The 23,962-nt window shown below is 41.2% G+C and overlaps 1 protein-coding gene across 6 annotated transcripts in view; it reads right to left on the minus strand.

Moving 5' to 3' along the window:
* Positions 1-23,860, minus strand: part of ralgapa1 (Ral GTPase activating protein catalytic subunit alpha 1) — an 86,594-nt gene extending 62,734 nt beyond the window's left edge. For 2 of the 6 annotated variants that reach the window (XM_042500306.1, XM_042500308.1), the window contains exons 1-21: positions 23,424-23,860; positions 17,996-18,106; positions 17,821-17,870; positions 16,667-16,724; positions 16,233-16,276; positions 15,908-16,085; positions 15,070-15,185; positions 14,530-14,668; positions 14,232-14,440; positions 13,029-13,352; positions 12,739-12,912; positions 12,240-12,311; positions 11,927-12,075; positions 11,646-11,769; positions 10,912-11,058; positions 9,641-9,731; positions 9,306-9,470; positions 7,747-7,893; positions 3,730-5,571; positions 389-513; positions 10-244 (exon numbers count right to left, since the gene is read on the minus strand). In XM_042500306.1, coding sequence (XP_042356240.1) covers positions 10-244; positions 389-513; positions 3,730-5,571; positions 7,747-7,893; positions 9,306-9,470; positions 9,641-9,731; positions 10,912-11,058; positions 11,646-11,769; positions 11,927-12,075; positions 12,240-12,311; positions 12,739-12,912; positions 13,029-13,352; positions 14,232-14,440; positions 14,530-14,668; positions 15,070-15,185; positions 15,908-16,085; positions 16,233-16,276; positions 16,667-16,724; positions 17,821-17,870; positions 17,996-18,106; positions 23,424-23,529 — 4,606 coding nt within the window. In that variant the 5' untranslated portion in view covers positions 23,530-23,860. The remainder of the gene's footprint in view (positions 1-9; positions 245-388; positions 514-3,729; positions 5,572-7,746; positions 7,894-9,305; positions 9,471-9,640; positions 9,732-10,911; positions 11,059-11,645; positions 11,770-11,926; positions 12,076-12,239; positions 12,312-12,738; positions 12,913-13,028; positions 13,353-14,231; positions 14,441-14,529; positions 14,669-15,069; positions 15,186-15,907; positions 16,086-16,232; positions 16,277-16,666; positions 16,725-17,820; positions 17,871-17,995; positions 18,107-23,423) is intronic. The other 4 variants (XM_042500307.1, XM_042500311.1, XM_042500310.1 and 1 more) reach the window with 4 other exon arrangements.
* Positions 23,861-23,962: the final 102 nt, after the last annotated feature.

The following is a 23,962-nucleotide window of genomic DNA, read 5'->3' on the forward strand; positions in this document are numbered from 1 at the left end:
AATCCTTACTATCAAACTTGCAGGTGGAGTACTGAAAGGCATTAAAGGAGTCTGACTGGCTGTCCGAGCTGATGACATCAGAACCGCTGGCACTTGCAGGTGATGTCCATTCTGAGGGAACTCCCGGATCATCAATGGGACGGAGATCATCTGAAGGTCGTGATCCGGGACTCTGACCTGCCTCTAGGAGCTCCGGCAGGTCCCTTGGAACCTCCAGGCTTCCCGGGCTGCTGCCCCGTCGACCCTGTGTATTGAGAAGAAAGCCGAAATTTCAGTAATTCACACAGGAGCCAGTGTTTAATCATCAGCAGTGATTTGTCCCCTCTAGCTCTTTTCTGTTTCTTAATCTTTAAATCAGTGTGCCTGTGTGCATGTGTGTCATACTCACCGATGTTCCTTTGGCCCGCAGCCTCTCCTGGATAAACTCGTCCATCAGGTCAGAGAAGTTTGGGTTGGTACTTCCTACGTCACTGGAGACTGGACGAGCCTTCTGGACCACCTCCTCTTTGTTGGCTAGAGGCAGATATAGGATGAGTCAAATACAGAGAGTATCCACATATACACACACAGAAACCATGGAAAAACAGACGGAGACTCACAGGTGGACACGCAGACAGGTGAAATGAACAAACGTACAATGATAGACAGAGACAACTCCTAACTTTTAGAGTATAAAATAAGTATATCATAAAGTCTGACTTGCTGACAAAGTTTATTAAAGTCAATTATTTGTACTAGTCTATCGGGGAGATGGTGGCATTTTTAATTGTGCCGACTCACGAGTATCTACAATGTTTCTTCTGATACTTTAAGTGTTGAGGTATAATATTAAAATGTTGCAATATCCATACAACAAACTGGAGCTTCTCTCTGAATGATAAGAGTCGTCCTGATGTGTATGTACTGTTGGCCCTGAAGTCAGCAAAAGACTGGCTGTTAAACAAAAGCCACAACACAGCAGGCAAACCCACCAGAAAAGCAATGCAGGAGTTAATTCACACCATGCACAGAGAGCAACAGAGAGAGAGTATCACTTTGTTAGGTCCAAACAGGCAGCATATCAGAGGCCTACATTAGTGTGGTTATGTTACTATGAGTTATGTTACTGTTAGCTTGGTAGCAATGACAGCGGTCAGTGTGAGTTTGTGAACTCAGAGCAGAGAGCATCCACCGACCCAAATCAGATGAGATCGAATATGCTGCCTACGGTATTAACCAACTGATCTTTAATTCTTGAACTTGTGGCTGATGGAGCTGATGGAGCCTGATTATGTCTACAGCCCAAGACTTAGATTGATAAAGCTTAGAGTGACTGAACACAGAATGAAAATCATTATGTTGCTGCCACCTAGCTGATGAAAATTTCACCTTGATGCACTTTTTCTTCAAGATTTAAGACCTACAAACCACAGGTCAAATCAGGCTGCATCCAAACTGCAATGCCCTGCAAGTGCTATTTAACAACACACTGGGCAGGACAGCGTCTGTCCCCAGATGTGGTCAGATGTGCAACAAAGGTGAAACTTTCAAACTACAGAGGTCAGTGCAAAAATCTCCTTTTTTTTTGTTTTCGTTTGGTATTAGAAGAACCAGCAACTCCCTATGGTGATCATATGGAGGCAATTTAAGTTAGAAGCAAACCATTTTATCCACTTAATACAGCCATAAATTATTTTTTTTCATGTTATCTTAGCCAGCTCTTGTCAAACATTAACCTTTACCAACACTGTATATCCCTGCTTAAAATTAGCATGATATTTAGAAATCCCTTCTAGCCTCAATGATAGATATAAAGAAAATTACTGTCTACAGGTGGACTATTAAACTGTTATGGTTATTTGCCATGACATCACCAACAACAGTCATGTTGGTTTTTTTATGTTGTTTAAGTTTTTCACAGTGGGACTACAGCATGAAAGGATTGATGTTGCAGTTCAAGTAAAAAGTAATACTACAGAAATGCTAAGCTGGGACATTAGCTGACACTAATTGTTTTTATGTAACCTTTGCCCTCCAACATGGCTTTACAGACTTGACAACTCACTCTGCGGATCTGTGCACTGAATGTTTGCATGTTTTGTATGTGCTCAGCCCAACAGGATGAGCCTAGTTATGTGAAAAGTGCTGTCTGCCTACGGCGTTAAGCATTTGACAATGACTCTTTTAAGCTCATGGTTGTGCAAGCTAATTCTAATTGGCTGAGCGTAGATGTGCACACTGTCAATGCTATGACCAATGAAGTTTTTTGGTTAAGCTTATAAAACCCTGATACAGGACCCCACCTGTGTTCATAGAACAATAATTCAGTGTCATCATCAGCACTCATCGAGTTTAAGCAGTTCAACACACAGCGAGGCAGACAACCAGACAGTCACAGGACATGATTTCTAATAAACAATAATACTGTTTCAGTCTGCATGGAGTACCACATGATCAGCATGGACTTAATTCACTGTAACTGTAACATGTAAAAGACAAGTTGTCAATATTGTTAATCCACGGAAGAACGTTATTTAAGAAAAATAAGTACCATGTCAAAATAATTTTGGCCTCAACTGAGTTATTGTGTGTGGCAAATTCCTCACATCTGACACAAAAAAAAGGAAAGAAAACTTACATATAAGGTGCCATTTGGCATAAGCTTGCAAGCAACACACATCAGTAAAACTAGAAAAGTAAAAAAAAAAAAAAAAAAAAAAGTGGCTGCGCAACAGTAATTCTACATCAAGACAGATTCAAGTGATGAATCACTGTGCTCATATCAAACTTCTGATCCTTCAGACAAAATATCTAAAATTCAAGAATTGGAATGAATAGAAAAAGGGTATTAGTACTGCAGATGCAAATGTGCATTTATCAAGTTTGATTATTTTATGGCGGTGTGCAAGGCAAATAACCATTCCAGATTGTTGATTTGAAAGTGCAAATCTTTTTTTATCCATTCAAATTCTGTTTATGCCACTACTCTCACATAAGGTCTTTTACTGCACTCCAGTGGTCTTAGAATGAACTACAGCAATATGTTTACACTGTTTTAACTAGTGCTTGCTCTTCTTAAGTCATTAACAATACTGGTTTACCTTTACAAACTTAATTTTTATATTTCCATATGTAACAGAACTGTGATGGAAAACGCCACATAATGTTTACTGGCTTTCTACGAGGTATTATGTAAAGCTCTTTCTTTTTATCTGTGCTTTTATTTTTTTTCTACAGGCGGCTGTGTTTTTCTTTGGACTGTTGTCTCCTCCTGAGCAGCTGAAGACGGGCCGGAGTCCAGGGAGGAGGCGAAGGAGGCACGAGGAGGCCGCATGCAACATCAAGGAGAGGGAGGAGGAGGTGGAGAAGAGGGGGAGGAGGAGAGGAGGTTAAAATCCCAGAGCCCTTAGTAAGAAGAGGACAGGAGGAGGAGGGAGGGGGCTTCCGAAGTGGAGGAACAGGTGGGAAGGTATGGGAGGAGGAGGGAGGGTCCTTGACAGGAGGCAGGCTGGAGGAGGGGCTACGTTCAAGAGGAAACACATCAACAGGGAGTTTGAATTTCAGTCCAGCAGCAAGATGATGAGTGTCAGCCACAAAAAAAACTTTCATTCCATAACAAACCAGTTAAAAACAGCCAAAAAGGAAAAGAGAGCTGTTGTTGGTGTTTGTGTGTTGATGAGTATTTCTTTCCAAAGTTGCTGCTTAATCTGTTGTGTCCTTTGTGAGCGCTTCGTTCGTTGCAATCCTCACCTGGCGTCGTCGTCTTTCGCCCAAAGTAGCCCAGGACATGGGAGTAGAGGTCTCTGAGCGATGCGTCACCCATGGCGGCCCGGCTCTGCCGCTGTGGCGACGAGCCTTGGGATGACCCCTGGCCTCGGGGCCGCGGCTTGGAAGACAGAGCGTGAACAACAGTCTTATAGACGCCACCAAGAAGGGCTCCCTGGTGATGTCGTGACGCAGTGCTGCCCGGCTCCTGGGATCGTGAGCGGGAGGCTCGGGATCGCAAGGCGGAACGTCCCAAGCGACCACGCACACCTGAACTGCTTGATAATACCTCTGAGTGTGCCTCAGAGCCCAGGCTGGATCCCATACAGGATCCAGGATGTTGCTTGTCTTTGTCCCCTCCACTCCTGCTTTCAAGGCCTCCCGCAAATGCTGTGCTTCCTGCCCCGCTGTTATCAGAAACAGTCCCAGAGGCTAATTTCTCATGTGCCCCTGCTCTATGGCTAATCCCAGCCACAGAGCCAAACTTACCTGCACCTCCTGCTCCCAGCTTCGCCCCTGACCCTGACCCTGCTCCGGCCCCTGGCCTCTCCCCGGCTGAGTGGCTGTGTGTGTGGAAGTGACTGAGGCGGCGCAGCCTTGCTTTCCAGTGGGCCTCTTTACTCTCGAGGGGGTTGTGGAACTGGACCGACTCAGTGGAGGGTCGGAAGCTGACGTGAACCCCCCCAGAGTGGTGCCTCTTGTTGCTGCTACGGGACATCTTGGCTTTAGTTGAGTCTGAAGTTTGATTTGATTCAGTGCTAGATTCTACTGCATTAATGTCTTGTCTTATTAAAATAGACCTCTCATTTGCTGCTGGCTCTTTATCACCCTGTTTGTCTTCTTCTATGCCCCTCCGTCTATCACATTTCCCTTCCCTTCCTTCTCCTTTCCCTGTATTCCCTCCCTTTTTCTCCCCGGTGTGTCTTTCTAAGCTAGCGCTCCCTCTAGCATTAGGTGACGGCCACTGACACTGCAGCTCCAGGCACTCGTAGATGCTCCGCTGCTCTGCTTCAACGTCCTCTGCTGAATCCACACTGCTATGTCTCACTGATTTACTTACCGGTCTGTCCTCTTTAAAAGCCTCTCTCACCACCTCTCTTGCCTCTCCTGCCTGCCCTGTGTATTCCATTTGTGTTCTTGCTACCCCTGTTTGCACCGGTACAGGTAAAGTTACAACAGTGTTTTCTAGTAAATTACCAGAACTATCTCTCTCTCCTGCCTCCTCCTTCCTTTCACCTCCTTTGTTTGTGAGGTAGTCCCTAATAGAGGAGATTAAATCATCCTCCTCTACCCCAGCCCCTATTTCACCCTCCTCTACATCTATGTCCTTTTCAGATGAAAAGGTGAAAGCGGAATCCCAGTCGCTCACCCAATCCGTGCTAGAACCTCGACTTCGAGACCCAGTCTGTTGCCAGAACGGGTCATAAACACTACCATCATCTTGTCCCTCTGAGGACGAGGGGACAACACCATTGGAGAAGGTTAGAGGGGTGGGAGAAGGGGAGGTGAGGGGGTGTGGGGGTGGCTGAGCTGCGTGGCTGTTGGCTGACAGTAAGGAAGTAGTTGTGGAGTGGTGGTGAGGGGGAGTTGGGATCGAAGTGGGATCCCTCTGTGGGTCTTCACCTTTGACCCTCTCTGCGATGAAAGGCTCCATGATGTCAGAGGCGCTGCTGCTCCGTGCGAGGGAAGAAGGGGTGGGGCCGTCCAGATCACAGGCCACTCCCTGGAAGACCTCAGAACAGGAGGTGGGAGGGGCCTCATCGCTCTGGGAGGAGTGGCGCATCCGAGAGGTGCGGGATGTCAGCGTAATCGGCGGGTCTTCAAGGTCTGATTATTATGGGAAGATACAGGAAGGGGAGTGAGGTTAGTGAAGTGGTCAGTGGGAGTGGATACATAATGGATAGTGGATAATAGTGGATACATGTAAATGCACATATACAGACAAACACACATTTATTAATGAACAGAGACAAACAAAAAAACAATTGCGAATGCATAGAGCCAAAAACATAATGGACTTCACAATTAAAAAGTACGTATTGATATAATTTCATCATTTGTGCATAAAGGCGTGAGTGCTTTTCCTAAGAATCAATGTGCTGAATCATGTAAATCAACTATAAATCACTACAATAGTGCTGTGAATTTATCGGCAGCGACGCTGCCCTCTGCCTGTATTTTCATTGTATTTCATTTCATTGTACTAGCCTATTTATACAATGGAGCTGATGCCGCTACTATTTGGTTCTGTGTAAAAATGCAAAGGTGGTGTAAAGAAGGGACTTGGTAGCAATCTCTGTCTAAAAAGGGCTACTGATTACCAAAAACACCACCTTCCCTCTAAGTGTCTGCTTTACAGGTTTTGGCAACTTAAGATCATTCAGCTCATTCTAATATCATTTGACTTATGGTTACATCATGAGGAACAAGGGGCATGAACTCACACCTTGTTGATAGAGGTTAACTTCAATAATATATATATATATCGAGAGAGAGAGAGAGAGAGAGAGAGAGAGAGGGAGCGAGAGATGTATATTTTCAATTGTATCAAAACCAAATTGATGGTACTCAGTATAAGAGAGCTAATAAAGCAAATAAAGAGAACTACAATCATCTAGAGGAGACCACCACAAAACATACAGCAAACAAAACAAAAGTACATCAAACTAAGAAAAATCACTCAAGCAGTGGATATGATGAAGTAAAATCATCCCCATTACAAACAGAAAAGACAGGGAGGAGTCTAATTAAATGTCACCCTGAGAATACATGGCATCAAATGGATCATCACATAACATCTGTGATGGGGACGTCAACGAGAAGGGCACAAAATGAATGAGAGATAAATGCTTGTAAAGGGCAGAAAATAGTGCAGGTAGAAGCAGTTAAAGAAATGACAGCGGGACGTGCATGTGTGCAGGCGGGCAGATAAGTCAAAGATACAGAGAAACAAACAAGTAGACAGGAAAACTGGTAGGTCAAGTTTCATGCAGATATGTGAACAGACATAGATATATACAGTGCCTCTTTCATCTACCTGTAAAAAAAATCTCATTTAGATCAAATAATTAGTAAAACATTTGCAGAACAAAGTCAAGATGACAGATGCCATTGTTTGGTTTCTGCTTAGCAACATTTCATTCTCTCATGAGGAAAATGTACCAACAAATGTCAAAACCACAAAGTTAATCATGATCATTTTGGGAGGCTGCTGGGGATATCAATTATAAACAGTCCAGAGAGGCAGTGGTTGACTGATATTGGTTTTTCATGGCCGATACAGATTATCAGTCATTAATGAGAACAATAACCAATATTTGGAATATATTTAGAATTTGGAATATAACAAACTCCACCACAAACTTTGTATAAATGCCTTTAGCAATCAAGACTGAAATGTTCAACATCAAATACAGCAAGTTCCTAGCAACTTTTTTAAATACAAATTCAAGTGAAATTTAAATTAAAAACAAATAAATAAAAATAGCTCCCTGAGGTTTTACAAATTAAAAGTTCCTCCCATGCTGACACTTTCTTTACACTATTTAGCAATTTTATTAGCAATAATTAAAAAAAAAAGAAGAAGCTGATACAGATAATTGGCAAAATGCCAAATATTGGCTCCAATAATTGACCAAGCCGATAATCTGTTGACCCTTACTGAGGGGCCAACTTTAAAAAATAACTTTGATCATCTGTTTGTCACATGCAAAATTTCAAGCAACGTTGATCAGATTACTGCACAGCTTCAGGAGAACGGTGCATATTTGATGGTCAGACATTTCTTAAAATCACACTGATCATCCCAGGACAATAAAGTAAAAGGCTGCATGATTCCTGACGGAGCACATGCAAACTGTTGCTTCAGTAACGACAAACAGACAGTCTGAGACACTGTCAGAGACGAGAGGACGGGCAGAAAGTTTCAGTTTCTGACAGACGTAGACAAAGTTTCCAGGCAGACAGGCGGGCAGGCAGACAGGTAGTGCAAAGAGTGTGTACCTGCCAGCTGGTCGGCAAGGGGGGGTAGTAAAGGGTGGTGGTGGTGGAGGAGGACAGGAAGAGGCGGAGCCAGAGCAGGAGCACTCTTAGCACTGCGGATAAAGGCTGAGGACAGCAGAGAGTCCCCCGTAGAGCAGCTACGCAGGGCTGAAGAGGTGGGAAGAATAGGTAGAAGACAGAGAAGAATAAAAGGAGGGGGAAGAGTGTGAGACAGACAATGAAGTAAGAGCGGAAATGAAAAGAGGGAGCAAGAGAGGAATTGGGTGTTGATGAAGTGAGGTGAGGAGATGAGTGGAAGAAAGGTGGATGTATGGGTGAGGACGGAAAAGTGAGAGGAATGAAAACAATGTGTCAAAAGAAGGACCAAAAGAAAAAAAAGACAGAAGACAGATAGAAAGAGAGAAAGGTAAAAATAAAGCAAAGAGTAAAAAACAAGTTAGATTGAAGTTTAGATTGGAAAATAATGAGGTGTGTAAAAATAAATTTAAAAAAAAGAATTTGAATGGGGTAGAGGCAAAGCATAGACAGAGACAAGAAATAAATGAAAAGAGTTAAAAGGATAGTGTAGAAAAAAAGGAAGGTTCAGAGTAGACGTAGAGGGAAAGAGACAGGGGAAGGTAAAGGAGGAGTGAGACAGGGTTAGCTCTGGAGGAAAGACAGTGAGACAGTGAGGGGCTGGTGGCAGCCTGGACCTCTACAGCTTAAATCTCCTCTTCAGACCACATCACACAGCAGCACTGCATTGTTAATGCTAGGCAGATCCACTGTTTACTTACAGTCACAACAAAAGGAGGTTGTCTGTACGTCTGACCGAGTCTATGATTTTTTAAAATTATGTTAGCAGATGAATATGCAACAGAACAACTGTACACCTGCAAGAATGTTGGTTAGCATGTGTGGAGTTATTTCTTTGTTAGAAACGGCACAACTTGTACACGTGATGCTAAACCACATAAAATGCAACTTGCAGGTCCAGAGAAGCTGCAAGTCTTTCTACGGCTGGGCCAAACAAGTACCATACTGTGATTAATAAAAAGCAAACAATTAGAAACTACAGAAATGTGAATGGAAATAAATTTGGTTGTTTGTATTTTAGCTATTTGTTGCTTTTTAAGCAATTAGAAAAAATCACATGTGTGCAGGAACTTTACTCTAAGCTAGTACTAGTATTTCACTGTTGTGTTAGGACCATTTCTTTCACAACAATGGCCACAGTTGAAGGCTTTGCATAAACAAGACTCTACTAAAGAGGGCGGATGACAGTAAACATACACCACAACTTCCTGTCAGACGGACAGGCAGGAGACATCAAGTCAAATAAAAGTGACTAGAGAAGAAAGAGAAGCCAGCTGAAGTACACTGAGGAAAGGCAGGGTGCTAGTTTTTTTTCCAGTGGTGTTCCACTCATACACACACGTCAGACAGTTTAAAAGGAATACACAGAACAGTGCCTGGGAGTTTGTACTATCAACATGATTAACAGGAGAGTTTTCTGGCTTTTAAACTTGTAACTCACACACACAGCAGGAGGAAAGTCATGTAAGAAGAGGGATACTGACCTACAGTCTTCTGCCGGACAATACTTCTGGCCTTTTCGATGCCTGGTGAGCCAGCAGTGGTGGCGCTTCTCTGCCTCATAGCTGCTGCCTGGCCTGGTTGGTCTCTGCTCCAGCCTTTAGAGAAAGAGCGGTCCACAATCTGCCGCTGGCCCTCTGAACCTATACCTGGTGTTGATGGCGGGAGGGGGACATCATTTCTCAAGGCAAATTTAATGGCACTTATTTCAGGACATGTGTGACCTCTATCTATAACTATGCACGATATTATGCTTGTCTGGTCTACAGATGATGACGGTAGGATGTCGTGCTGTAAGGGTCAAATGCGACTGACTGACCTTTTCCTTTATGTTTCTTCTGTTTTTGTTCACTGAGTTTGTCCAGAGGCAGCTCGTTCAGATCAACACTGTACAGGTTCCTGGCCAACACCTGAGACACAAAGACATACACACTGCTTTATCACAAATGTTTATGTTAAGATAATGGTTAATACGGACAAAACATAAATTACTGCACTTAAACTTGTGCTTGAGGCAATAAAAAGTTGACTCTTCATAAGTCTGGGGAGAATGGGAATAAGCATATAATAAGTATTGGCATAATCCGGGCAACATTAGTGGCAGAGCACGTGAGAAACAGAATAAAAGTTGACAAAGAGGCAAAATTTACAGGCATGGAAACAGGAATCTAATTACTGCTTCCTTCATTACACTTCTCCCCTACTTCTCTATTAACCATTTTTGACCTGCGGATGTCGCAGTAGCTCAATTGACAAAACTTGAGTGGCTCATTTTTCATTAATAACAAAACATTAATTTCTCAGTCAACAACTACATGCTGAAATTTAATGAAATCATTTGTGTTAAACATTACAAGCATTTGAATAAATCCTGTCCATACACAATGTGGCTTTAACAGGGTTCCTGCAGTTTGAGGCAAGGTAGATTAAAGATATTTTAAGACTTTTTTAATCCCACTTGGAATTGTGTTTAAGACCAAATTTCTAATAACCACAACTGAGGAAGGAAGGAAGGAATTTTATTTCACCCTAATATTTATTGTAGCATGAACATGACTTTTCTAAAGAAAAAGATGATCTACGTGAAATGTTAAAAAAAAAAAAAAAAATCCTTTTTAGAGTGGTACAGATAAAAGACAATGTACATATTATATTATCATAAAAGTACCTATTTAGTTTGACAATAGAAAAGGGAAGCATCTGGTATTTCTGGCTGGTTTTCTGGATGATTTTGTATATCTCCATTTGCATGTGAGATTCCACAATTTGAATTTCCATCGTGACGAGTTTAAGAAAAGGAATTTATTTAATCATCTAACAAAAAATAGATGTTGGCGATCATTTTGAGATTTTACAGTGCAATTTCAAAAAAAAGGATAAATAAAATATATTAATCATATAAATCATAAAATATTACCTCCCATTTCTGAGCATTTTAAGACTTTTGAAAGATTAACTTAAGTCAATTTAATACCAATTCAGGCCTTATTTTTAGATTAATGAATTCATTGCCTTTTAAAACTTTTTAAGGATCCATGGGGACTGTGTTTAATGCTCTGAGGATAAGAGGATTAAAGTAACTTCCATTACCTTGGTGAGGGTCTCCATGGTGAGAGACCACTCAGTGACCAGTTCGTCCCAGCAGGTAAGAGAGGAAAGGACAGAAAGGAGGTCGTCCCACAGTTCTCTGCTGATGTAGACGTTTAAATTCCCCTTAATCCAAGCTACTATCAGCGTCTGTGCAGAGAGAGGGAAATGAAATGATGGAAAGTTATATTAGGAAAGGTTGTACCCCAGCTTACTGCCCACTGAAGCTAAATACTAGTCAGCTGGCTTACACCTGGACACTAAACTTTATTACTGTGTTCAGATAATAACCTTTGGTGAATACTTAAATCTTACGCAGGACTTCTTTAATTGTTTTTACAAACATTACTGTATTCTGAATAAGACATGAAGGCAGCTGGATGCTTGAGAGCCCAAAATAAAGATCATATTTAAATAAATGCTTTCATTAGATGATTACGTCTGCATGAATGCATCATGTGCTTTTACACGATTAACACTGATCATATAGACGAAGTAAATCTCTATTATATGGGTCTTTGAAGCAAACTGCATGTTGAGTATTTAGAGCACCACATGCCAGTCGTCTCTAATGTTATCACGACTGCGATTTTGTTCTTATTCATTCATTTTTAATGGACCACAGAGGCAACTCTCTCATTCTACCTCAAAGATTATTAAAAAAAAAACTTTTTTTATGTTTGGTACCAGGGAAGAAATGATCTATCTACATATGTGATACAGTGACACTCATGTACCTGGAAGATGGGTCCAGCCAGTCTGCCTGACAGTGTGTTATTCTTCTTGCCCTGGGGCATGATGGATGGAGGTCTCTTCATCACTGACTCCGTCACCCTCAGCAGCACCAGTAACACCTGCTCCCTACAAACACATTAAAAAGCAAACAGATGTAATGGAACCTTTAAAGACATGATCCTACTGATATTGTTTTAGATGGTGTTTTATGGGGTCTCCCAGTCCACAGTAAGACGTGTGATTTATAGTTTATGTGGTGTTGGCGCAGCTTATTTTTTTTTACCATGTTTTCTGGTCCATGGTCTCATGCATGACAAGACTGCGGTAAATATTCAAGACTCGCTTGCACATGTCGACATGCTCCTCCAAAAGGATCTTGATGTCGTTGGCTGGCTCCAACAGGAAAACGTTGGAGGAGTGGGTGATAAATACCTGGAAAGGAGAAAAGCAGTTGTCGATTGGATGTCAAGTATGTCTACAAACTCTTTCTTTTGCATGATATTACACGGTAAAATAAGAACTGTAACAGGTATTTGCAACAATGAGTTTTCTCTGTTTTTGTATGAAATGGACAGATGGCAGAGTGAGGACAATACCTGCAGCGTAGTCTGAACTCCAGCATGAACGCTGTACTCCAGCAATTCACTGTCAACCGCTTTGTTCATTCCCTGAGGAAGAGTGAAAAAAACAAAGTGAAGCAAAATTACCTACACACATGCAAGGAAATGCAGACATTTTCTACCTAAAACCTAAAACTAGGCTGAAACAATTTTCGGTTTCTAATAAATGTTAATTTTTGAGGAAAAATCTGATATTTGAAATTGGAACAGTACAGTCCAGCCCAGAATACAACTCCAAACTGCTTTTGATGTGTGAATAATGTTTTGTGTTATATATTTTTAGAGTTCTTTTTATTTTGATGATTTTTTTTAACTTAAGCAAAGTGTCCTTGGGTACCATGAAAAGCGCTATTATTATCATTATAATATCATGCTGAGTAAATCATTGTATATAAAGATCTGCCCTGATCTGTCTGGCCTACCTTTAATTCAAACATTTCAGGATTATATAACTGACTTTAGGTAATTTACTCACCTCATCCTCCTTGTCTCCGAGCTGAGAGCCTGAATCCAGGCTGCCAGTTGTGGGATAGGGGCCCTCCTCTGGCTCCTTCATGAACACTGGCCTGTCCTCCATAGAGATCCACTCCTGGTAAACACGCACTACTTTACGCATTGCTGCAGCTTCACACATGGGAAGGAGAAATGCCTATGGACAGTTAAAGAAACATAGCCGTAAAACATCCAGTGAGCTTACATTAAAGATTTGACATACTGGAACTGTCAGTCACAAAAACTCCCTGAAGAAAGTTATTTCTCCATCACCTGTCTAAAGATCTCAGTGATGAAGTTGACGTTGGTTCTGGAGTTGGTCAGTACTCTCCGCACAACCTCCATGTCAGTCAGCTGCTCTTCATCCATGGAGCAGAGTGAGGAGGAGCTGGGCTCCCTCTCTGTCAGCGTGGACGTGTTGGAGTGGCTTTGTTCGGGCTCAGCTCCAGCCCCTGGACCCCCGGAGAGCCCCATGCTGCCTCCTCCTGATCCAGATGAGCACCCGCTACCTTCCAGGTGGCTGTCAGACCGAATCCCACCTCCACCGCTGTCATCTGAGCTGCCTACAGACCGAGCTGCCAGTCCGGCTGCTGCTCGCTGCAGGGGAAATTTGGGTTTTACAGTGAGGTACAAAAATTAATAGCAAACAGAATATAATATCCCATACAGATATTTGTGGAGAGAAAATTTGTCATTCATCTATTTTGTGAAAACAAATATAGTGTAACATTTTCATAGTATTTAATATTCTTTTCAATTAACATCACATCAATCTTTTATCATTCACTGTCTGAAACACTTGAAGTTTTGTATGTTTTTGTCAGAATAAACTGTGATTCTTTTTTATAAACAAATCAACATCTTTGACAGAAAATTGATCTGTAAATATTCTGATTATCGATTTATCTTGGGTCATTGTTAAAACAAAAAAGCCAAAATTCTCTGGTTCCAATGTGATTATTTCCTGTTTTCCTTTGTTGCCTACAATTTTGAAAATGGAATTGAGGGGGTTTTTGACTGTTGTTTGACAACAACAATAAATCAGAAGCAGAGCATGTGAGCGGAGTGGAGCAGCAGAATGTTGTTCCCTCTGCTCACCTGATCAAATGCCACTCTGCTCAACTCAGAAACCCCACCCCCTTTTTGTTCTCCGCTCGCTCCAAAAAAGGAAAAAGCTGCATTAGCCCGAGGGAATAGTGACAAATTACAACACGGCCCAGTCAGGTTCGGCCAGAAAATCAAAGCTCTAAGCAGAATGGAGAGGAGGAAATAGCAACATTCAAACTTTTATAAAAATCTGCTCTGCCCTCCATCTGAAATCCTTCAACACAAACTCCCCTTTTACTTGGGCTCCAGTCTTTTCACATGCTCTGATCAGAATCTCATCTTGGTATTTTTTACCTGATTAATTGAGAAAATAAAGGTTTCCAGTAACTTGAACCATCCTGTCTATTCGCATAATATGTGTTTGTTAACCTGTATGTTCTTGGGGACGTTCTCTCCCTCTGTTCCTGGGATGTGTGTGTGTGTGTTGGGTCGTGGTTCAAGCCAGAAGGAAACCAGCCAGCGGATGAAGATGACTCGGGCCTGAAGGAAGCTCTCCTTGGTACAGTACACTGTTTCCCCGCCGTCTTGCTCCCTGCGCACCACGCTGTAGTAGGGCTTAGGACGCATCGGAGGCACATCTGCAGGAAAAAAAGAACATCTTTATTCATGTGGTCTGGGGTTATAATAAATCAACCACATGAGCCATTTCAGATCAAATGTAACTGACCCAGTATTGGGTTGTAGAGGCTGGTTTCCATGGCGAAGTTGGGGAAGATGTGAGGAAGGTAAAACTTCCTGAAGTGACCAAAGAGGAAGCTGAAACCACGTTCATGGTTCTCTTTACAACGCCACTCGAGAGACTTGGCCTGGTGGATACACACACAAACATACACAGACAAACAAGCTTGTGTTATAAAGAGAGCGCTACGCACAGAAAACAGGGTCAAGCTGAGAAGAGCACCATTGTTTTAGGGGAGAATGTTATCAGTGTGTGTATATGACTGCATGTGCAACAAGAATAGGAAATGCAAGACTAAAGTCTGTGTGTGTCAGTTAGAGATGACATTTGTATTTGAAGGAGTTAGTGATACCAGTAATGGAATACTTCATCGAGCATTGAGTTTCTATATATGACAATGTCAATAAATAACACCGGGTTTTTCCCAAAGGTTTGTTTATGCATTAGTGGCATTAGTGAGGCATTACAACATTTGCAAAAATGTAGTTATGTGGTGTTAGCTGTGTTAGTAAGGAATGATGAGAATACCTGGTTTACCATGTATTTGAGTAGCGCTTCTAAAAAGTAAGCAGTGAGGTCTTCCTGGTTCTTGTCACCTGACTGGGGAGGAACCAATGGAGTGATCTCCTCTGGGGTAACCTGAGCTGTAGGGGGTTGAGCAGGGTTATTTAGTGTTTATATTACAAAGAATACTTCAAAATATGTTGTTATTTGTCTCATCTCTGTATAAATGCCACATCTTGTCAGGTGCACTGAATGGCTCATTTTTTAATGACAGCTGAATGTGGAGTCAATTTATCATTACACCTAGGGCTGTCAAATGATTCATTTTTGTAATCGCTGAATTTCTGTATCAAATCACAATTAATCGCATTTTTAATCACATTTTTACAATTTTTGCATTTCAAACTGGTTTTGAAGTCCATGTTAACAAGGTGAAGCAAGTCTCACCCAACTGTCTTGATTAAACTACATGGGACCCACAGAACCCATTTTCACTCAGATATCTTGAGGTAAGAGGTAAAGGAACACCTGTAGAATGGCCATGCTGTTTTTTTCAATGGCAAAATGTAGCCTTAATTTGGAAAGTTCTTCCGCCCCCAAACTGAGAAGCTAGCATGACATAGATACCACTGAATAATTCCGGTCTTCTAGTTTCATATGATACCAGTATCATCAGTGTAGCTTTAAAGCTCAGCCTGATAAAGCCTCTTAAAGATGGGAATGTCAGCCAGCGATTAACGCGATACAAAAAAATTAACACATTAATTACGGACTTAAATCGAATAGCCGTTGATGCGTTAATGCTGACAGTCTTGATTATAACCCAACTGTGTGTGTGTGTGTGTGTGTTTCTTCTCCTCACTCTCTGCTAAACTCAGCGGTGGGTTGATCAGAGTGTCCAGGGTGCGTGGGGTCCCATGGCAGAGTGGAGCTGGGAAGCCAGGAATCAAACAGGCAAACATGCAGAGCTGTTCCCGCTCCGCATTACTCTGTAACGCCTGCATCCACAGCAGGAACAAGCGCACGCCTTCACGACGGATCTACAATGTGGATGAGAGTTAAAAAAGAAGTATGAAGAGAATCCATTAAAACCTTAAGAAGAGGCAGTACATGTCCTCTTAGGAGGTAGGGAGGATTAGGATCTAGGGGCTATGATGGACAGGTAAAACAGCAGATTAAAGAGGTACCTTCAGAGAATTTCCAGTGTGCAGCAACTTTTTGAGGATCAGCCCTGAAATAGAAACATGTCAGCCTAGTCATTTCAAACTACAGTGCACAGTGCAAGTTTAGCCAGCTCCAAAAAACATTACAACAACTTTTGATCCTTCAGGGTGTCAGTGAAGCGCTGCAAGATTATTTCATGTAATGTCAGACCGACCAGCACTACAATTTTGCGAGATAAAGATAAAAATAAACATAAAGATGCACAGCATGATGCAGTGTAGCTGTTGATGTCCTTTTATCCTGCGTGAATTGTATCATGTGAGGGGCCATTCTGTGCAAAACCAGTCAAACTTGATTCAACACATAGTTTGCTGGGATGATCTGATCTGCTGCACACATGTGTGGGATCAGCTGTAACGTGTTTCAAGAAAGGGGCTGTGTGTTTTGTGTGAGTTACCGATGCTGTGGAACTGCCATCGGCTTTGGATTCTCTCTGGCAGGAGCTGGAGGATTTTCTGGAGGCGAAAAAGAATCAGATATTGAGTACTAAGGGTCGACAGATTATGGCCCTGGACGATTATTAGAGCCAATATTCAGCATTTTTGGCGATTATCTGTATCTGTGTTTTAATTTAATGATTGCCAATAACATTAACTAATTAAAAAGTGCAAAGAAGTGTCAGCGTTAGAGGAATATTTATTTTGTAAAATGTCAAGGAGCTCTTTGTATTTAAATTTTCACTTTGTTGTGGGAACTTGCTGTATTTGATGTTGTAAGTTTCAGTTTTGATTAAAGGTTTTTAAGGCATTTAAACAAAGTTTTGTGTTGGAGTTTGTTATATTCCAAATTCTTAATATTGACAGAAAATTTTCTTTGTAAATGCATATCGGTTATCGGTCTCATTAACTACTAATAATCTGTACTGGTATGGGTCCTGAAAAACCAATATCGGTTGACCCCTATTGAGTACCATATTCCTGTAAGACTTGTTATGTTATATGCAGGTTTTAAAAATTTGCTATTGTCGCATCTACCTTGATAACAATTACTGATTAATATATAGCAAGTTGGTTTGTTGCTCACTGGATACACATAATTCAATGATGAAAAAACTGTTAGATGAATAAATATAAGTCAATATAACATTTGTATCTAGTCAATAATTCTATGAACTCAGATTATTGCCCATCCTTATTCAAACTACACCTCTCAAGGAAAAGCTATATTAGGCAGCACATTCTTTTGTCCAAGTGCTCAGTGGACTTGTGCTTTGCCCAGCCTTGTTCTGAATTTCAAGTGTGTGGGGCCAAACGGAGGTCAGTAACACACACACACACATACTGACTCTGCTATCTTATCCTGGCTACTCAAAGCACCACCCAGTCAGTGTTGCTAAATACCAGTGGTCTTACTCTGAGGTCAATGCCAGCTGGTGCTGCGGTGCCGACCCAGACCACCTCCAGAAAATTTGAGCTCATGGAATCACAAACTCTTTTACAAAATGTCAGAGCTCCATTTTGAAGTCATGTTGCATCAAGCTTTTAGAACGAGTTTCCTCTGATCTCTCTACAATTCTATTTTTATTGGAAATTTGCAAAGACATTTTTGTACCTCAAAGATGAAGAGAATCGAGTCCAGCTCCTCCCTCTGCGACTTATGACCTGAAACACACAGACTAGCGTCAAAAACAGCACAATGACATGGAAAATGGCAATGATTTATTTCACTGTGAAAGCTGAACAGTCAGAGTTCATCTTGTGTTTGGTTGGCAGTGAGGAAAACGAACCTTTTTGCTTGAGGCTGACCTCAATGGTGACAAAGTTCTCAAAGAAGACATAGTAGATATGGGAGTAGTTCAGGTCGAAGAACTGTTTCAGCTCTGAAGGCTCTGCATTTTCTGGAAAATGAGAGGGGGAAAAAACAGAAAAATCATTTAACAGACACACATATTTAAAAGAACACCAAAGTTTACTTAAAACTGTTCGCAAACTTGTCCTTGATTCCCCCCCAAAAATATAAACTTTGCTGCAGTGCTGAAAATAGTGTTTAAACACTTGGATCTAGGTCCATGACCATCCTCATTTGAATTACTCATACCATACCTTCATAAAACTTAAAACAATCTCCCTGAGCGGAGTCCATTATACATAAAAAAACACCAAATGTGCTTCTCCACTTGACCCCCACACGTCTCTTTGTTCACTTTCACAGCTGTACACAGTCAGAGAAAAACTGAAATATAATATAGCTATAAGAACATCAGACAAAAGAGAGACAATTTCACACGAATATCCAGGCAATAGTATTTTTTTTTCAAATGAACAATTAAACCAGTTATGGGCTCTTCTTTTCCTAACTTTAGTCTGAATGTCCTGTCATCATCACCTTCCATCTCCCTTTGCTTGACCATTGATTGGTTTGTAGACGGGCTCTCCTGTCCTCTCATATCTCCTCTCTATCTCATTCTCTTGGAAAATAATTCAAGTGTCAAGTGAGTTTTCATGAGTTTTTCACCAACTGCCTCTTTATAAAGTTGTCTCCTCCTCTACCCATGTGCTACTGTGGTTTATTTTGTTATGTTGCATTGTCTATAGGTGTAGAATTCGGGGTAAGGCAGGGGATCCCCTTCATCCTTCAATCCCCTTCATTTACAACACATCTTTTTGTTCCTTTCAATAAAAACATGAAAGTAGCAGAGGACTTTTAAATTGATACATTTAAACCATACATTGAAAAAGAGAATGCACAAATTCACCAGAATAGAATGCAGAATATTTCTGTCTGACACTCAAAATTTTTTGGCGGAGGACCTCTAAACCCTCATTTCATAGGTATCGCCCCTAATGTTGGAATGAAACCTATGCCCTCAGTGTTGTTCATGGACAAAACCGAATCCTACACTGTACATTTAAAACCACTTGACTGCTGATTTCTCCTCTGCTATGATGGCCAACACCTGTCCGCTGTGAGCACAGCTACTGTAACTCTCTCTGTCGCTAAACCACATACCCTAAATACACACTGAGGCACTACACTATTCTTGCCACTTGATGATGGTCTGCCAAAACTTCCTGTATTGGTGCAAATGTCCAGACCATCCAAAAAATATTTTCATACCAGAAATTAACCAAACCATGGTTCAGTTTGATCAGGACTGAGACAAACTCTTTTAGCAGGACCAAGGTTCAGCTGTTTGGTCTTGACCGTGGTTTTTGAAAGGTTTCATTCCCGGAAATCTTGTTTGGATCAAACTAAGAAGCCAGAAAGGAGTGTAAGGGACCATAGATGTCAAAACTGATCAAAAACACTGAGAAAAAAAACCTGTAGAAGGAACCTTGCCTTTCTGACTTTTCATCACAGGAAATACATTTGAGCAATGTAACCTCACCGCAGCATCTAGGTTCTCTAAATATACTTGTGTCATGTCAAACTGCAGTAAAACAGACCCCAGGCCCAGCCTGGGTCCCTGCTACAGTTTCACAGACATGCTGCTGTTAAGGATGGGAAGTTTACCTTTGTGTGCTCTGGACTGAATCTCTGCCTCAACAGCAATGACTGTCATTCAGAAAGAGACACTTAGACACAGAGATAAAAACTCACACTCATACTGAGAATACAACCACCACTAAAGTTCAGGGTCAAAATTGAAAGAAAATACTCAAGTATGTAGGATGTTTAGGCTACGCACTGACACACCCACAAGCATGTGCACAGGTGCACAGGTGTGTACACACACACACACACACACACACACAGACACACACACACAAAGAACAGCCTCTGGTGATAGTCTATGGGTTTGTTTATATGAAGTCTAAAAGAAGCTGAACTCTGCGCCACACACACACACACACACACACACACACACACACACACACACACACACACACACACACTGAGGCTGTCTGTGTTCTATGCCACAGTGGTTGCCCTTGTAAGGTCTTAATGGTCTAGTTGAGTGGTTTTCTATCTTTTCCTCTGTGAATTGATATTTTTAACACAACATTTCTCACTACCTGATTGCACTGCCACCTCGACAGCTGATGTACAGAGGTTTCCTACTAAACCCATCACAAATTATCTCGTCACTCTTGATATGCACTGACATTGCAATGCTACATCACTTCATACCTCAGATAGCAGAACTTCCAATGACTGGATCTACATTTACCTATGGTGCTACATTACAGTTGACAAGTGTGAACCAGCTTTATTTTTAAACAACTTGCTTTACTCTGAGGTTTCCATAAAGCTCGGGTTTCTGTTTTTACCCAGACTACAAGACTCAATAGAAAAGCCCTTCAAAACAGCATTTCCCAATTAACTTACTTGATTAAGGGCTTTTGCAATCTTTTGCGTAACAGAAAGAGTTTGATCTCTGAACGTGTAATGTGATATGGGGGTAGCATCTTCTGTCATTATAGCTAAATAGCTTATAAACACAATACCATATTTTTTAAACGTTGGTCAGTTTAATATAAATGTAGTCAAGGTTCAGTCATTATCCTAAATATAACAGGGGGGTAACTACTTGTTCCGGTGTCATGCCAAAAAGTGATTGTCTGCCAGAAACTGACTGCCGTGTGGGGTAGCGCGCACAGCCTGTTAAAGCTGTATCGCCCACGTCTTCAGCTACTCTCAAATGGATATAACAGTTGTAGCATGTAAATACACATAACTTTATGTCCAAGGTAAGAGCATAGGTATGTCTTTGTGAAACTTCAATGTTTCTTGACACCCAATTTTCACGTATTTGCGATTTATAGTTTGATCAGATCAGGCATGACATTTACTTTTTATAGACAATATTGTTCCCGTTGTTTGTATGTGTTGAATATATCTAAAATCTTGTTTACATTTAGTAGAAGTAGTTTATCATACTTTACAGATGGGTTATGTAAAAATAAATGTATTATCTGCTATCATCCTTATGAGCCTGCATTATATGTCATACCTCCAAAGTAACAACACTTTGTGTGTAGTTTTTTTTTGTTTGTTTCAAGGGACCTATGTGCAGTCATTGAGTCTCCACTGTTGCCAAGTGCATGTTCATTGTGGGAACTGTTGGGTTTCTCTGTATCATATTGTAAGGTCCTTTCAGTGACAAGACAGCAGCTGTAATCACTTTTTGGCAAGTTAAAAATCGCATTTTATGCATTGCATTGGCCCTTTAAAGGTAATTACATGGTTAAAAATGACTTGAGTGATTACAATTAGTCAAATAAAACCCCCAAGAATTAAGTCTAGTCATTTTGAGACAGACATCTTTCAGTAACAAAATACACAGGGGCAGAGGGCAGATAATATAATGCAGACTCATAAGGATAAAAGCAGAAAACACCTTTATTTTTACATAACCCAACCGTAAAGTATGATAGACTACTCTTCAAATGTAAACAAGATTTCAGACAAAGTAAACACGTACAAACAACGGGAACAACAATATTGTTTATAATCGCGTAAATGTAATGCCTGATTAAACTATAAATCGCAAACTCGTGAAAATTGGGTTTCAAGAAACATTAAAGTTTCACAAAGACATACCTATTCTCTTACCACGGACATAAAGTTATGTGTATGTACATGCTACGACAGTTTGATCCATGTGAGAGCAGCTAAAGATGTGAATACTAGGCGATACAGCTTTATCAGGCTGTGCGCGCTCCCGCAGAGGACATTCAGTTTCTAGCAGACGATAACTTTTTGGCACGACACCGGCATCCAGCAGGGCCAAACAGAGCTTGAGATCAGTTACTGAATAACCTGACTGCATCAAAGGGATTGCAAAACGATAAAATAACTTATAGTTGAATCAGTCTCTAAGATTACTGTCCAACATTTCTCGTGCTCAATCATAGTTTCATACAAAGAGTTAACACTTTTAATATAGGGTCTTGTTTTAGGGTAAAGTTGATCAGTCAATTTTCATGAGAATAAAGGCTACATAAACATCAGCACTGTGGCCATCTGCCAAGTGATTCTTGCTGTGGTGTGTATTTTGTAGCCTGCTAGCTCTTTAAAGTGGCATTGCTCCACTTTATATCAGTGCTGCAACTAATAGTGCCCATATGCATTTTCTTCAAGTGGTGGTCTGGCACTGAGAATATAAAAACTATGTGGTAAGCTATTGTTCAGCTGTCTGAGCGTTCCCTCACAAACAATGTGACTGCAAATGTGTTTGTGTGTGTGCACGTCTCTGTGATTGTTATCAAGGTCTTGTATTCCCCATTGAGGACAGAGAGGGGCACACCCCTTTCTCTCTCAGGCTCCCACTCCCACACACACACACACACACACACACACACACACACACACATAATGTCCAGTAGCTCTTACAATAAAAACAGGAAGCTGAGCTTCTGTACTGGACATAGAGAGGAAATAGTAGAGGCTGTTTCCCTCTCCGGTCAATGTTTGTGTGTTTGTGGGTGTGTACATTTGTGAAAGCAAGTTTGTGCCTGTGAAAGATACACGCTTGCACAAATCACATAAGGCACTCACACATCCATCACTTATTCATACCCATTACTCTGACATCCTTCCTCTTCTTCCACACATTCAAAACTCTAAAATTGGTGTTTTGCTGTAACATAAAAATCTCACACAAGGTCTTGTTTCAGCACTTGGGCACACCCCTTGTAAAATCAAGACAGCACAATAGCATTACCAAAATTATGCAGACAGCTTCAAACACACGTTGTCACACAGTAGTATAAAGAATGCATCCGACTCTCCTCTATGCAGAGACCTTAAGTTAAACCCCATTCAAAAATCTGACTACGTACACACAATGTAAAGCACGTTTTTTTTTTTTAACAATCTCTCACACCGAGAGATTCAGTTGACAGCTAATAAGGCCAGCACCGTTTTCTTGTAAACATCTCTCACTTTTCGCCTGCAAAAAACAGGCGCATTATTGCCTGTCACAGACAGTCTGGGGGAGAAAGAAAAACGATCATGAGTGTGAAAATTTAGAATAAGTGATTAAATGCTTTGTAATGGAGTACAGATACGGTGCCGAATAAATTAGTAGATCTTAAAAAAATCTGAAATAGAGTTAAAGTTTGTTATTAAAAGGCTGCGCCTCTATTTACATGCAAGGGAACTTTTAAATTCTTGATTTTCTAGATGAGTTTGGTGTGGCATTGCCTGAATTCACAGACTGGCACGTATAAGCTAACCTGTTAGCTGCTTAATAAATACTTTTAACTTACCTATGACTATTCTGAGGTGTTTCAGCCTCGTCAACACGTCCTTCTTCGGGTCCAACACTTTCTGTGTTGACTTTTTAACGTCTCCATGAGGCTTTTTGGAAAACATTCCTGGGGCAGGAGACACAAGAATGCGATGGTAGACAGCAAGGAGGAGCTAGCTGTGTAGCCACTTAAACAGCCACAGCTAGCGTTAATCTTCTAACTATAGCGAAAAACCGTAGCTCCGGGGTCATTTATTAACGCAGCGCTGCGAATTAGCAGCCCTCCGCGACAGCGCGGAGTATATCAATGGTTAAATTTTGCCGGCGCATTCCGGTTAGCTAGGACAAATTTGTAAAACGGAGCAGGGTAAAGCATCCATCCATCGCACCTCCCTTCCACAACAGTCCGCAGCTTGAAGGCTAAACTAGCTGGTTAGCTAGCTCCGCTGTTCACTTAGAAACATCATGGCGGAGGAGGGAAAACAAAATAATGGATACCAGATAAATTCAACGTCAACATAGTCGAAAGTTTGGTTATCCGGTTTAAACTGTATCATA

Source organism: Plectropomus leopardus, chromosome 14 (assembly GCF_008729295.1).
Source record: "Plectropomus leopardus isolate mb chromosome 14, YSFRI_Pleo_2.0, whole genome shotgun sequence".
NCBI lineage: Eukaryota > Metazoa > Chordata > Actinopteri > Perciformes > Serranidae > Plectropomus > Plectropomus leopardus.